General features: G+C 33.6%; 1 protein-coding gene across 2 annotated transcripts in view; it reads right to left on the bottom strand.

Annotated features, from left to right (window-relative positions):
* LOC132914351 (apolipophorins) overlaps nt 1–14,549 on the bottom strand; it is a 45,744-nt gene that overhangs the window by 1,429 nt on the left and 29,766 nt on the right. Inside the window, exons 6-24 of one of the 2 annotated variants that reach the window (XM_060973385.1) lie at nt 13,971–14,477; nt 13,421–13,607; nt 12,830–13,046; nt 12,069–12,385; nt 11,437–11,631; nt 11,133–11,359; nt 10,358–10,853; nt 9,936–10,120; nt 9,289–9,509; nt 6,984–7,557; nt 6,396–6,637; nt 5,967–6,210; nt 5,440–5,676; nt 4,784–4,917; nt 3,849–4,000; nt 3,587–3,770; nt 2,888–3,026; nt 787–975; nt 107–352 (exon numbers count right to left, since the gene is read on the bottom strand). In XM_060973385.1, coding sequence (XP_060829368.1) covers nt 107–352; nt 787–975; nt 2,888–3,026; nt 3,587–3,770; nt 3,849–4,000; nt 4,784–4,917; nt 5,440–5,676; nt 5,967–6,210; nt 6,396–6,637; nt 6,984–7,557; nt 9,289–9,509; nt 9,936–10,120; nt 10,358–10,853; nt 11,133–11,359; nt 11,437–11,631; nt 12,069–12,385; nt 12,830–13,046; nt 13,421–13,607; nt 13,971–14,477 — 4,893 coding nt within the window. The remainder of the gene's footprint in view (nt 1–106; nt 353–786; nt 976–2,887; nt 3,027–3,586; nt 3,771–3,848; nt 4,001–4,783; nt 4,918–5,439; nt 5,677–5,966; nt 6,211–6,395; nt 6,638–6,983; nt 7,558–9,288; nt 9,510–9,935; nt 10,121–10,357; nt 10,854–11,132; nt 11,360–11,436; nt 11,632–12,068; nt 12,386–12,829; nt 13,047–13,420; nt 13,608–13,970; nt 14,478–14,549) is intronic. The other variant, XM_060973387.1, reaches the window with a different exon arrangement.

The raw sequence follows: 14,549 nt of genomic DNA, 5'->3' as shown, positions 1-14,549 counted from the left end.
GATCTCAGGTAAATGCTCGATTCATTCAGCTTCCTACGTGTTTCTGTCTTTCGAAACGCTCACGAGCTACGTAATAATAGATGAGGATCACTTGTTGAACACTTACGGATACCGCGAAGTCAGCGCAGACGTCGTTGATCGCCGGTGAGAGATTGCTCTTCATGTCGGTGTTTCCGGTAAGAGGCTTCTTCTTGCTGTCAGCGAACGTGTACACGCTGTCTTGGTCGTATCCGACGATATTCTTCAGAGGTTTGCCCGAGACGAGCAGCTCTTCAGGATATGACACGTGGTAGTAGGTGAGTCCCAAATCACGATATATTTTGTGACCGAGCAAAAGCCTGAGTTGTTGCAACTGAAGGAGAAAACATGGTTTAAATATTATTTAATTTTAAAAATCGACTAATTTCTACAATCGAAATACGTTTTTCTTGTCGATTGTTAGCAGATATTTATGCAAATATATATCTCCGAGAATGTAATTAAAAAATTAGAAAATTTGTTTTATTTAAAAAGTATCACAGGAAGCAATACACTTGTACCATGCCATATTATGTACATTTTGTATAATATTGCACTTCCATATTTTTTATAAGCGCATAAAAATTCGCGATCTAATTATTAGGAAATTTAAATTTACATAATTATTCGCAGAGAGTCTAATGATTAATGATCATAATTGACGATTATTTTTAAATTTCTGATCGACTTTATGATGGATTATCTATTCATCAACTATATGTGTGTAGCGAACGTGTTAAACTTAACGTCATAGAAAGTCTTGCTTACCGAAATAGGGAAAGGACTCTTCTCGCAAGGGTTCGCGATCACTGCGACTACGGCCTTGGCCGCACCAGGTCTGAAGGGATATCGAATCGCAGTCTCGTAAGCGTCGGTCAACTTGAATGTACCCAGCTCGACGTCCAATTTCTGGCGTAAATAATTAAGCCTCTTCTCCGTATCGCCTGACTTTGCTTCCTAGAAATCGTTATTTTCTTTTTTACTACACGTAAATCACGCCAGCTGCAAAAATGTCGGGACATCCTATGGATCGTGCTAACGTGTATCAAAGAACAAGAAACCAGAAACGAAAGAATGCATAGAAATTGATTATTGTTGTTTATCGTTTATTATTTAGATAATAGTCTCTGAGTTTTGAGGATCTCTAACTGAGAAACTGCTAACTAAGAAATTAGAGTAGTTTTTATATTTTGACACTTCTTGTTATTATAGAGACTTAAAAATCAACAATTTTAAGATATTTGCAAAAATTAACTATATACATTCTATTCTATAAATATATATATTCTATTCTAATTATCAATACTATTTCTATTAAATGAAATAAGAATAAATAATGTGGAACCTCGTTCCAGAAAACAAATTACTTTTACTGTTAATTTTTGTACATATCTCGCGATTGTTAAGTTCGCGATTGTTAAGATATGCCACTCTGCTATACATATGTTGTATAGTTAACGATATGCTTTGAAATTGCTCATACGTCGTTCAAATGTTGCATCAAACGGAGCACATTGAAATATAGTACATAATACGCGTTTAATAGACTTCGATTTCATTTACTAGACAGAATATTCATCGAGCAACGATCTACTATGTATCACGAATAGTTTCTGTCGTATTTATCCGTGCATATTTTCTTGTTTTTCAATCAATTTAGAGATAATGTTTTATATAACTCAGGCAGCTGCTAGTAAACGTATCCAATTTTAAGTCATAACAAGGAAAATCAATTTTGAACGGTGAATCAACTTCTTGTTATTGAAAATGAATCGTATAAACCATACGAGGCGCCGACCACGTAATTTCCACGTGTATCTAGAGAAAAAGTTAATGATGTCGGTGAATGGCGTGTAAAAAAAACGATCATTACGTCGATCGGAAGTGTAATTGAACTCTTGAATGATCTTTACTGTTCGGTTCATTGCATCAGCCTCTACTTCTGCCACATGTTTCTTTAATGAGCTTCGAAGCGTTCATTTGTGAAGTAAATGAAAGGATAATTTGATTTCTTCTTCTGAAAAACGTAGCCTTTTTGATAGCCAATGATATTTTGTTGTGTATTTGGTGCCTATGAAAAATTATATTCACGATATTATAAAGTTTTTGATAAATAATTAAATTTAGCCAAAAATTGAACCTAAATGCTTCGATCAAAGAGGAATTGATCTATTAAAAAGATACCTCTTGATTTTAACTGGAACGTTTAGCTCATTTATTAGATTACAGACGAAATAGACGAATTTTTACTAAAACTTTCAATGAAAATAATACAGCTTGATCATAATGCAAGACAATTATTTTACCTGATCGTTACAGGTGACTTCTTTTTGTCGATCAAGTTGTTTGTTCTTTTTACATTTGTGTCTCTCGATCTAAATCCTTTATATCAATAACAACTTATCTGTACTTTTATCGTAATTTTTCCAGAAACTGTATTAATATTATGATCATTATACGAACATATTTCGCCTACGTTACGTCCAAGTTTACATCTCTTTAAGAAATATGCTGCGATTTTATTTGGATCCATGTCTTGTTCTAATAAACAATTTGCTATGTTATGATAGTTAATAAAATACTAACTTGGAGTTAAAAAAATGGACTAGCTTCGAGCTTTAAATTAATGTATAATAGATATCATCGAACGGTACGTTTAATTACTAATTTCTGAAATATTGCTTTAAACTTAGCTACAAGTTTTCCAAGCAACGCGTTCAGCAGCATTTTATCCGACAACGCTACGAATCTTTCACTTAAAGTTCCGTTACGAACTTTTCAAATAACTTTGTTTATCTAATATCTTCGTTTATCGTGTCGAGAAAAGTTACTGTTTCCCTACATAATGCCTTAAAGAAGGTAGAATTACCTGCCAAGTAACTGTTGGTTTCTTTTCGTGGAACTTCATGTTCTTCACCTCACCGTTGATGTTAGTGTCGCCATTCAACGTGTAGTGTTGTGGCCACTTCATATTCTCGCTGAATCCAATAAGTCCAATGTGCACATCTCTGTAAAATTAATTGTAAGAAAAATGGTAAACATTAATCTGGAAAAAGTCGGTCAAATATAGTGAAATCTATGCAAAGGAAAACAAGAAGGGTGTTCTCTAAATTTCTTTTTAATCCTTAGTTGAGGCTGTGATTGAGTTGTTTGAGATATTACTATGAGATTTAGGTACGCATATTTTTACACTTCAAAGACAAAATATATGTTAATAATACAATTTGATTTTATATTACATATCGGCATCCAATATATATTTTTAATAACTTTTGTCTAAAACAATCTAATGTCTATCGAACAATATAACTTTGGTAATTTTTGTATAGTTTCAATTTTGTAATTTTCATTACGCGGTGTTGTTCTTATAGTCTTATTACTGCATAATTAACTATAAGTAGCTATATCGTTTCTAAACTTGTTACAATTTTCTATATTTATTTAACTGTGAAATTATTTGAAAAAATGCAGATGTTCTTATATATATAATGCAATGAAAAAAGGCATATGAATCAGAAGAAGAGATTTCGAAGATTTGTTTCTATGATAAATCGAAAATTCAACTCACGTAATTCCTTGTTGTTTCAATTCCTCCCTGATCTCGGACATCAAAGGAACAATCATCTCTTTGTAGATTTTGTCGTTCGGTGTCTGTTGTTCGACTACGAAAACAACGTCAGCCTCTTTCTTCGGAACTATCACGCTGAACGTGTCCCCTACCTCGATTTCGTTTGCTCCTACCTTGCAACTCACTGAAAATAGGAAGAAAATACTTAGCTACATTTATCTCGAACGTTTAGAGTCAATGGTACGTTTTAGAGGGAACTCACCACAAGCCGTTGGAAGCTGAGTGCTCATGACGCCTTGCTCGTAACAAGCATAGTGATAAGCTGTGGCAATTACGCAAGCTGCGTTTGGTGTATCAGCGGCATGGTCGCAAGCTTCGCGATACAGTGCTGGATTGACGATGTTGAAGCAAGATCTATAATCATATTTTATCAAATATTAGGAAAACTTCAAATTAATATTCAATTTAATATTCATTAATTCATATTTAATATTCGATTAGATATTACAATAGTATCATATTATTTAAATAAAAAAGTATAAGTGCGAGTGATTTATAATACGGATGAAAAATTTGGGATTATTTATTAAATTAGAAGAAAACTTCGATTTTCTTGGTGGGAAAAGTATAAAATTTTATGTTCGATCTCTCAATACGTATAGATGAGTTTTTAGATATAACTGCAAGGGAAATGTTAAATTACGATAATTAATGTTAACAATCAAGGTCAAGTTACTGGATTGTAGAGGAAAGATATCGTCGATTTTTTATTTTTATGCCACATGACAAAAAAGGAGAGCAACGTCACCAAAACTTGATGGAAATTTGTTAGGTTCAAAGATATAAGCGTTTGAAAGGATTTTGTGAAAAAGCAAGATAACTAATTTTATGACGATCAATATTTTTTAAAATAAATTTGATGAACTAAAGAAGATACATATCTTGTCTTAATACTAAATAGAAACGTCAAGTTATGTGATATAGGGATGTGTTCACACACACACGAAATATGTTCATTTTTAAAATGGGACTTGTAAACAGAAAATAGAGTTATCATGTTTTACTCCTGAGAGAGTTGTTCGTGTTATTTCGTTAAATGTTACGACTTCAAGAAGATTGTGTATCTAATTAGTAAATAATATAAGTGGTACGGGCTAGCATAAACTTCTTTTATGCAAAAACAAAGTGCGTACGTACTTCAAAGGCGAATTGGAGCTAGTAAAGTAGTCAGTACAGACTGGATTATGGGATTTGTGGTCGATTGCAGTCGCTTCTGGGCATTCACCCTTTAACCTGTATGCGTTTCCAAATTCTGATCCACTTTCGGTGATCTAAAAATACAAAAAAGATTCGTCTTTTTGAATTATATATAGAATAATTATTTCTATTATTTAATTATCCAAACACGAGACAAATACAAATGAAGAGAAATCTAATTTTATCCTATTCTAAATGAATAAGATTATTATTGTTCTATTTAAAATGAATGTATATATATATTATTTACATACTAATTACATAATAATTTTTAAAGATTCTAGTAATTTCCTAATGATTTCTCAGATTTACTTAAATTTTAATAATTATCCTGATACGTATGATCGAGAGTGTATCTTTCGTGTTACTTTTTTCACACAAATTTCGTAGCTTAATCGACGGTGATTCCAGTGCGAAAAAATCCGTATCCCTTTAATTCTTTTCGAAAATGTACCTCACGAATGGAAGCGTTATTCTTTAAAGATCGAACGATACTCCGGTTGGAACGTGATCTTTGGTGCCCGTACGATTTCTACGAGTATCCATTTCTGCGAGCTCAGAAGCTCTTTAGAGACCTCGTGATACAAGACACATACCTTTCCAGAGGGCAGAGTAAAATCGTCGTATGGCTCGTTGTTGCCATCGCCAAGGATTCCACGGAGTTTACCCAGATAGAAGCCAGAAACGTGGACGGCGCAAATCATAGGTGATTTGCTGGAGCATGTAACTCGGACACCATAATCGGACTTGATGTTGCTGAATGGCGGGAAGAGGTAAGCGTGCAGATTCTTCGTGCTCGTTGGGAATTCGGCCGGTTTGTTGTTCATCAAGATCTGAATGAACAATCACGCTTGTATTCAAATGTCCCTCGATAATACAGATTTATTATTAATTGATACTTTTAATATGATTCGACTATAAATTCAATCGATCGCAAAAAGGAAATTAAAAGAAGAACATTAACAGTACGAAGAGATTGGATAGAAGCGGAACTCTTTGAATTTTAGGCTATTAGCTAATAACAGTTCGATTGTATAAAAATATCTAATTTTAGATATTTTGCAGACGATTTCATAAATTACCATAAATTACGAATCATTTGTCAGAAGATTTTCTCACTTACGTTTCCATTGCTCTTGAGGGTGATGCTCTCTTTCGGTTCGGTAAGCGTGATGCTGACCAGATTTCCTCCATTGAAGTTTGCTATGACAGAGAAATTTCCATCCTGCATATCTTGTGCTAGAACATAAGTGCAGGTACCGGGCAAGCTCAAATGACGTCCATCAAATGTGAAGAAGTGTCCTCCATGAGTGACTACTCCTGATTTGCTGAAGGGTGGTACGAGATCTTCTAGATGAGCGGTTGGTCTAAATGACAAACGAAAATTTCTGTAATTCTATTTGCTGCATCAATTTTCAAACTATAGTTGTGAAAAAATGCAGTTTTAAGTCTCAAGTATGAGCGTTGTTTCCATCCTTTCAATGTGGGCGATATAGAAAGGATAGAGCGAGACATTTAAACGTTTTACAAGATCGTTTATCAAGTTATTTACCTGTAAGCGCGATACAGATCCAAAGGCGTCGGTAGCTCTCTATTATGCAAGAGATTCACAACAGAGGATTGGATGGCGGAAATGCCCGGGAGCCTGGACAAAAGAGTGAAATCGAGTGGTTGGACTTGAACGAAGGAGAATAAGTTACCCCACGAAGACTGTTTTTGCAGCTGAGTCAGAACTGATTGAATCGCGGACGAGAGTTGCGAGTAGATCTTCTTCAGTTCGTTCGCCTCGTCGACCTGTAACAGTTTCGTCAATTTTTCTTTGATTTGTCAAAATTAATACCTTCGTTGGTTTGATGAGATTATTATTATAACATGGAATTTACGTTATGAATTAATCTAATTACGTATTCATAGATGACGACAACAGTCTAGATCAGATTTGATTTGCAATGTACTCATAAAGATATTTTAACATTTATCACGAGGAAACTTTTATGTCCATATTGTATGTGTTACGTAAAACATTTCTAAACTTCATTACAATTACGAAGAGTGTAAACTTATTGGACGACTTAATAGATGCGACTTTTTCTGAATATCAATCTACCAAGTTTGCATATGTATACTCGAGGAAACATACCTTTTCCTGTTTGATGTGCTTGAAAACATACTGGCAAATGCTGTCGACAAGATGTTGTAATTCCGTAGTAGGCAGAAAGCTTTTAGTGACCCTGCACAGCTCTTCGATCGGAGCCAGAATAGTTTGCGGTATCTCAAATTTTTTCAGATCTTCCAACTTCTCCTTCAGCACTTCGTAAACAGGCAGAGCCTTCAGTTCGTTCATCAGCAAAGTATAGAATTCTTCGACGCTTCGTTTGGCCTGTTCCAATGCTATCAATACAACCTTAGCGACGTCTTGAACTATTCCAGAGACTAAACCTATGGTATCATTTATTTCCTTTTGGTGCTGATTTATCAAGTCAAGAGCCGCGTTAAGATAAATATTGACGAGTTTTGCCACGGTCTCGAGGATATCCATAACTCGATGGAATATCTTCTCGTATGATTGCTTCAATTTAGGATAAATCGACTTCATGGCTTCTTTTAGGTTGGTCGTTATGTTGGTTAATTGTCCTTGAAGTTTATCCAGACCTCTCGCGATCTCTTTCATCATCTCCGTGATAGCTGTCACAAGGGCGCCAAAGTATTTGTCCCTTGAGAAAGAATAAACGTTTTTAAACATTTCACATAATCCTTAATTTGTCTTCTTATTCTGACATTGGAACTACCGATCTTTAATATCTATCTAAATATATCATACATAGTAGTTGATTGGAATTAATGCAATATAATGAAAATTCCCTAATGCGTGTAATCATATTTCTATCGCAAGAAAAGCAAGCATTTTGATATCGCTAAAAACACTCGCATGTTTATAGTAATTGCAAAGATAAAAAGTCTGATACCAGTCATTTTGGTTTGATAGATCCTAGCACTAATTAGGGATGAATTTTAGACATACGGAACTTTCTAATATTTTTGTGATCCGAGACTCAGGTAAATGACAATCTTTATAAATAACTTGGGAGAATGTTGTAATTATATGAATTTAATTCTGTTCAACTAATAACAATGCAATTAAATCCGTGTTTCGAGACTTGAGACTTATTTTAATTACTATAATTTTTCCAATAAATAATTTTCTGATAAAAATTTAACAGTTTAGAAAATAAGGAAGAAAGAAATAAACGTTCCAAGATTTGAGATTTCATGAGGTTCCGGTTTCGAGTTTCAAACTCTGGTTTCGACCAGTTAAAAGTTAGTTAAAACCAGTTAGTTAAAAGTTTTCTAATATTCTAATATAGACGTTATCCTTATATATAATATAGATCTATATAGATTCTAATATAGAATACTATAATATATATGTACATACACGATGTCCCAGGTTATTGCAGCGAAATGGTACCAGCATATTCTATGAGTGAAAATAAGAAAAAGATGTCATATAAACATAAGCTCACAAATGCTTTGTTAAAGTATTATAATAGAAATACGAAATAACAGTGAATTATGTTTTTTTCGATGGTTAAACAAATTATAACTTATGGAAGATCAATTGGGAAATTTCAAAAGTAATTCCAAAGTTTACTAGATAAGAATTAACATAAAGAATTTGTAATGTGTTCGATAAAATTGTAGGAAATCAACAAGAAATTCGTAATGTAATAAATTCTGTATTTATAAGGCAATGTTCTGAAATGGAACTAAATATCGCTGATTTATCTTTATGTTTTATCGAACTAAAAACCAATCCGTTGTTATATTCGTATTTTTATTATAATTTTTTACTGTAGCATTTATGAGTTTATGCTTAATGTACGATACTCTTTTCTTAATTTTACTCATAGAATATACTAGCACCGTTTGGTGACTATTGTAGTATATATTACATAGTAGGTAATATAATATTATATAATACATAGTTTATAAAGTTTTCAAATCATTAATATTTATACTAAATAAACAAATGCTTCGCTTGGTATGGACTAGACAAACACAATAGTATTATTTCAATTTGTTTTATATATATTATTACTAGTAAATAATTTTGTCCACCTAATGAAAGTTTCACTGTTATCAATTTCAATATATAGGATATTTCATTTAAAATAGTTCAAACTAATTTTTCTCTATATATATTACACATTTATTAAAGAACATCGGTAAGTTTAAAAAAAGGAAAAAATTATTTGATAACGATAACCGTGATACTGTTCAAATGACTTTACGTAATCTAAACTATATTTAAATTATATTTGCAATAGTTCCTGTATCACCACAAGTTAATACAGAATACGATTAAGTGTCTATTTTATGCGCCAATATCCTTTGGCTCATGTTAAATGTCACTATAGGAAATAGAATCTCGTAAGAATACTCACAAGGCAGCCTGGATTTCTTTGATGCTCTCGTCAGCATTAAGTTCGTTCTTTATCTTGTTCAGTTCTGTTTGATAATAATCCAAAAGTGACTTCATATTTGGTTGCGCCTTCTTCAGATGTTCGATGAAGTCTGTGCCTTCTGCTTTCACTTGGTCCAATGCGTAGTCGTCGACGTCTTTTAATTTCTTCACAAGCTCGACAATCTTATTCTTCTTAATTTCCTGTAAAAAGTCAAATCAACGTAGATAGCGAACATTTATTTACGATGTGTGATCGATCGTATTAACAATTTAATGATGATAATCAGACTATGGATGTTAATGGAAATTCTTATTTCTAAAGAGAAATGAAACACGTAAGCAGATTTGTTTCATCCATCAAATTTAATAGCTAGTGTCTTTTCTTTGGATATTTTCTATATTTTTGTATGTTATATGCAATTTGCGCATTTCTTCATATTTAAATGCATAAACATCCGGTGTTTACTTATCGTTCATCTCTATAGAGACAACAATTCGCTCTTACGAAAAACGCAAACATTACTTGATCAAAGAATCGCAGAATCGCAATAATATAATAAAGATCTCTATCGAACTCTAGTAAATTGCCCTAACTCAATTTATCGCTGGACAATCAAATTGACTTACCACTAATTCGGCAACATTTTCTTTGTTGAAGCCAAAGTCGGGTTTCAAGAATTGTTTCTCGTCCAAATGAACCAAACCGTGGAACAGCTCCTTTTTCGCGCCATTTATGATAGCATTTCCGTGGATCTCCGCCAGTTGACCAATGACAACTTGTCCGTTAACGCTAAATTTGACCTTAGGGTTGCCTGAAATTAATACATTCAAAATGAATATACATTGAGATGGACTTTCGAGCGTCGACATAAATTTTTTGACAAATTTTCATGAGTTCGATAATTTTGAGTTCTATAAATCTGGAACGATTTGGAAACGTATGCAACTGCAGGACATCCTGACTGGTTTGCTTGCCTCGTGTACTCTAAGTTACTCTAGCGAGGTAGCTATCGGGTCAGGCACTGTCCGTGTCGAAATATTAAGCTTACCTTTATAGTATGTCTCAAACTTGAATGGGTTCAAATTATTGGCCTCGTAACTCATAACGCAAGGAGCCTCTCCCAACAGAGACAGTTCTCTGTATATCTTTTGCTTGTTCTTGGAGATATCCAGCTTCCAGTCATCCTTGATCAGTTCTTTGTCAGGTAAAGTGGCAAACAAATAAACATGGCTTGTGTCAGCAGAGAAAAGAGCACCCAAAGTTTTTGGTTTTTGTTTCACATCATTGTAGGTGAAGAAATTGCCGAATCCTATTTGCTCGGTAGATATTGTCAAATGAGATTTCAGATCGAGCTTCAATTGCTGGCCACGGCTATTTACTTCGACCGAACTGGTCAGGTTTCTGCCTTCTGGAAGTTGTTGCTTTTGCACATTCACCGCAATCGTGATCTTCTGACTTTTCTTGGCGAACACGTCTATGTCCAAATTGGCGTTCAATAATTGTTGCTCCCTGCTACAGTGCACATTTCCTTTCACTATCATGTCCTGCAAATGAGAATACGCAAAATATTCGACATTTGTATTGTACTTTTTTCACTATGTAATTTTTACTTTCCCTTTTTTTTTATTTTTAGGTAAAGTGTAACTGGGTCGCGAGTTAATTTAAATTTTCCATTGAAAATTTTTTATTCACAGTACGAATTATCGTGTACGTTTTGAAAGATTATTCTGGATTTTCTATAAAAAATGTTGCGTTTCGAATCGAAGTTATACAGATACAAATGAAATGTGATTGTTCGTCATTATGTATCATATTAATTTTACCTTAGGCTGCGTTGGATATGAGAATTTCGTTTCTCCATTAAGGGACATGCTGTTCTTGTCGATGTTAATGTCTCCATTGACAGACAAACTGGTCTTATCAGATGGTTTGTTCTTTCTGTCCAGATAAAGTGACGCGTCGACCTTGTATGAAGCGGTCTGTTTGGTCTTAGGTAGATCGTACGTGAAAATGGCAGCTATTTCACGGGAAGGCAAAGATACAATGGAAGCTGTAATCATAAATATTATTAATATATTAGTTCCATTAACGTTTGAAATTATTTCAACAATTATTCCTCGTTTTTACCAGCTTCTTTAGGATGAATGTATAATTGATAAGTGTATTCGGTCTTGTCCTTTGAAGAATGGAGATAGAGATTCGTTTTGTGGTCGAATATCGGGTTTTTCAACTCCGTCCTGGTCTTCAAACCAAATTCTACGGGCACGTTGAACTTCTTCAGATCGACTTCTACCGTTACTTGATGTTTTAGTAATTTTTTCTCTGAAAAAATAATAAAGAATTTGAAGTTTCATTGAAAATCTCATTGAAAATTCTTATACGTTGTGATACGATTTTAACTAAATTAGTAATTGCAATAAGTATTATTAGATTAATAGTTAAAGTAAATAAAAATAAATCATGAAATTATTCTAGACATTTTGAATTGATTTACAGCATTTCCTACCGCTAACTTTTTCGACGAAACTTAAGATTGACCTAAGTTGAGCATTTCTTTTAATTCGTTTTCTAACAATTTTGAGAATTCTTTCTCTTACTGTAATAGCCATCCCAATTTGGTTGCTTGTACTCGAACGATTCTAAATCGGATAACTCGACTTGTTGACATGAACCTAAACTTGAAGTCGAATCGATACGATCTAAAGTCAAGTAACCTGCCTAATATGAACGATATTGAAGACTATGGAAACATTACTCACGTTCGACATTCATAATCGACTGAAGTTTGAACTGAGCGCAGTCCTTGTTCTGCTCGCAGTAGCTATTGAACACGTGCAGCTCTTTGTTCGATAGTTTTAGTTCACCCACGATGGCGGATGGCTCGAAATTCACGTTCAACACTATTGCTACGCCAACTTCTCCATCTTTTTCTTGACTTAATTGTTGACGAGTATATTTGAAGGAAGAGCTCCTTGTATCATCACCGACCTTCATGCTTCCATTACCCTCCACCACGATCTTTCCATCCTCATCGCGACGTTTGTAGTTTGTGCTGGATATATAATACAACATGTACCTATATTTACATCCTGATTGGGTACATTGTATTAAATTGATAAATAAACTGCGGATTTTCTTCTTATGCATTTATGAAACATTTTAGGATACATACATACATACATACATGGCCAATTTTTAGGGAATTGTATTTCACCGATGTCCAAAATACAGACGCATTTATGTATGTAAAAATAAAATTCCATATGTATTCTATATGTACAATGTAGAAAAGCATAGAGTAAATTTATATTTACATTCCGTTCTTTCAATTCCATTCATAAAAATATGGAAAACGAATGAGAAAATATAGAAATTAAAACACACGTAATTATATTTAGTAAGCGGAATAAGTATCTATTTGATTATGTTCCATTTCGTTAATTACGTTCGGAAAAATATAAATTTGCATAAATATCCACAGTCTATTCATAAAGATCATAAAAAAATTTGAGAGGAATACCTTCCAGTTACGATGTTCTTGCCATCGCTGGTGACAGTCATGGTGATGAGCTTGCCGTTCTTTGGTGTTGGCTTGTTGGCGATTTCAGCATGGATCTTGCGGTGTTTGATTTTGTCGCTATCAAAGTTTGCGTTAATCACGAAATTGTCGATGCTTTCGAGATCCACGTGTGCATCAGCCTTCGCGAATCCTTTAGGAGTGTCCACTAACCATTCACCTGTGACATGATACAAAAATTTGGCCATTTGTAATTAATCTAAATAAAAATTCTTAATTTTAAAACAACGTATAAAATGATCTACAAAAAGATAAAGATATTTATTAGAAAGAAAAAAGATGTAGAAAATTAAAATTGCGCACTTCATACATATCTAATCTAATAATATTATCTTTCCTCCAATTTAGATTTAAATTAAAAGTATTGATTACATTCTTGTAATTCTTAGCCAGTTCTTCAGCAAATCTTATTAGTTAACTGTTCTAACAAAAGTAGAATACTAAATGCTATAAACAGTGGAATGAGAAATTGTAAAACAAAATTGCAGTGATCCTTCTAGAAGAATACTATCGATATATCGATGCTCGAGTCACCTTTGTATTCCTTCTCATTGAGCTTCTGGAATTTGGAGAATATCTCGATTTTTCCATTTGGACATGCGGATGTTACGTGGAACAGACTGCTCGTGTCCAAATACTGCATTTCACCATTTAGAGTATATTTGTTACCGTCAGCAACTGCTTTACTGTCGATTGTTAGCTTGTTTTCTTCTTTCAGTCTCTGTAAAATCACACGAAATAAGAAATTAGATGAACAAGTATCCTGCTAGTAAATTTATCAAATTTTGTCGAGTTTTCTATATTAACATTATTTTCCAAACTTTAGTCAGATTTTTTCATTTTGAGATCTGTTTTGTGTGACCAAGTAATTCTTTCTTATTTTGTAGTTCACTGTATTAGAAGTTGTGAATAGCACAAAAGAATTTTTTTATTAACATTTCTTACACATATACATTTTTCTCATATGTTTTATCCCACCCTGATAAATATTCCTTTTATATTTCATATGACATATAACGATTCGAGGATCACGAAAAGGTTAAAGAATCAAAGGGAAAATAAAAATACTTAAATCGTAAAATACCTTGTAAGCGAGTTGCAAATCAACGTTGCGCAATTTCTCATGGAGTAAGTTGGCTTTAGCCTTAATGTTGACGGTAGCGACTGTAGGAAGGTATTCGTTATCAGATCTAAACGAAATTGCCTTCTCTCCAAACTGGCCATCCAAATTCACCATAGCTGTCTTCTTCTCTGGCGTTGGATTGTATTTGTAGTTGCTCGATAATTGTATACGAGGAAGATTCACAATGTCCAAAGTAAGTTTTCCTTGACCTTCGCTGGGACCTTCCATGTCCTTATTCAATCCTTTCAGCTCGACTTCCGAATCTAATTCAATCTTGTGATCGTTGTTGTATGTCAGCTTTATGTTGTCTGTAGCTTTCATGATATCCGCCTCATCAGAGTCCAACATACTTGAGGAGAGCTCGAGTTTCAGGTTTTGGAGCTTCTCGCTAGGCAATTTCATTTCCAGAACACCGTCCGCTCTGTATGGTTTGTCGACATTGTTTCCGAGTCTTAGATTTACGTTGCTCTATAAAATTGGAAATTAATCTCAATTAATATTATTGATAACTACAATTTTGTTGATTTTCTGATTTTTAAT

Source organism: Bombus pascuorum, chromosome 14 (genome assembly GCF_905332965.1).
Source record: "Bombus pascuorum chromosome 14, iyBomPasc1.1, whole genome shotgun sequence".
NCBI classification, from domain to species: Eukaryota; Metazoa; Arthropoda; class Insecta; order Hymenoptera; family Apidae; genus Bombus; species Bombus pascuorum.
Note: the sequence above shows the minus strand (reverse complement) of the source record. Positions and strands in the feature narration are given on the sequence as shown.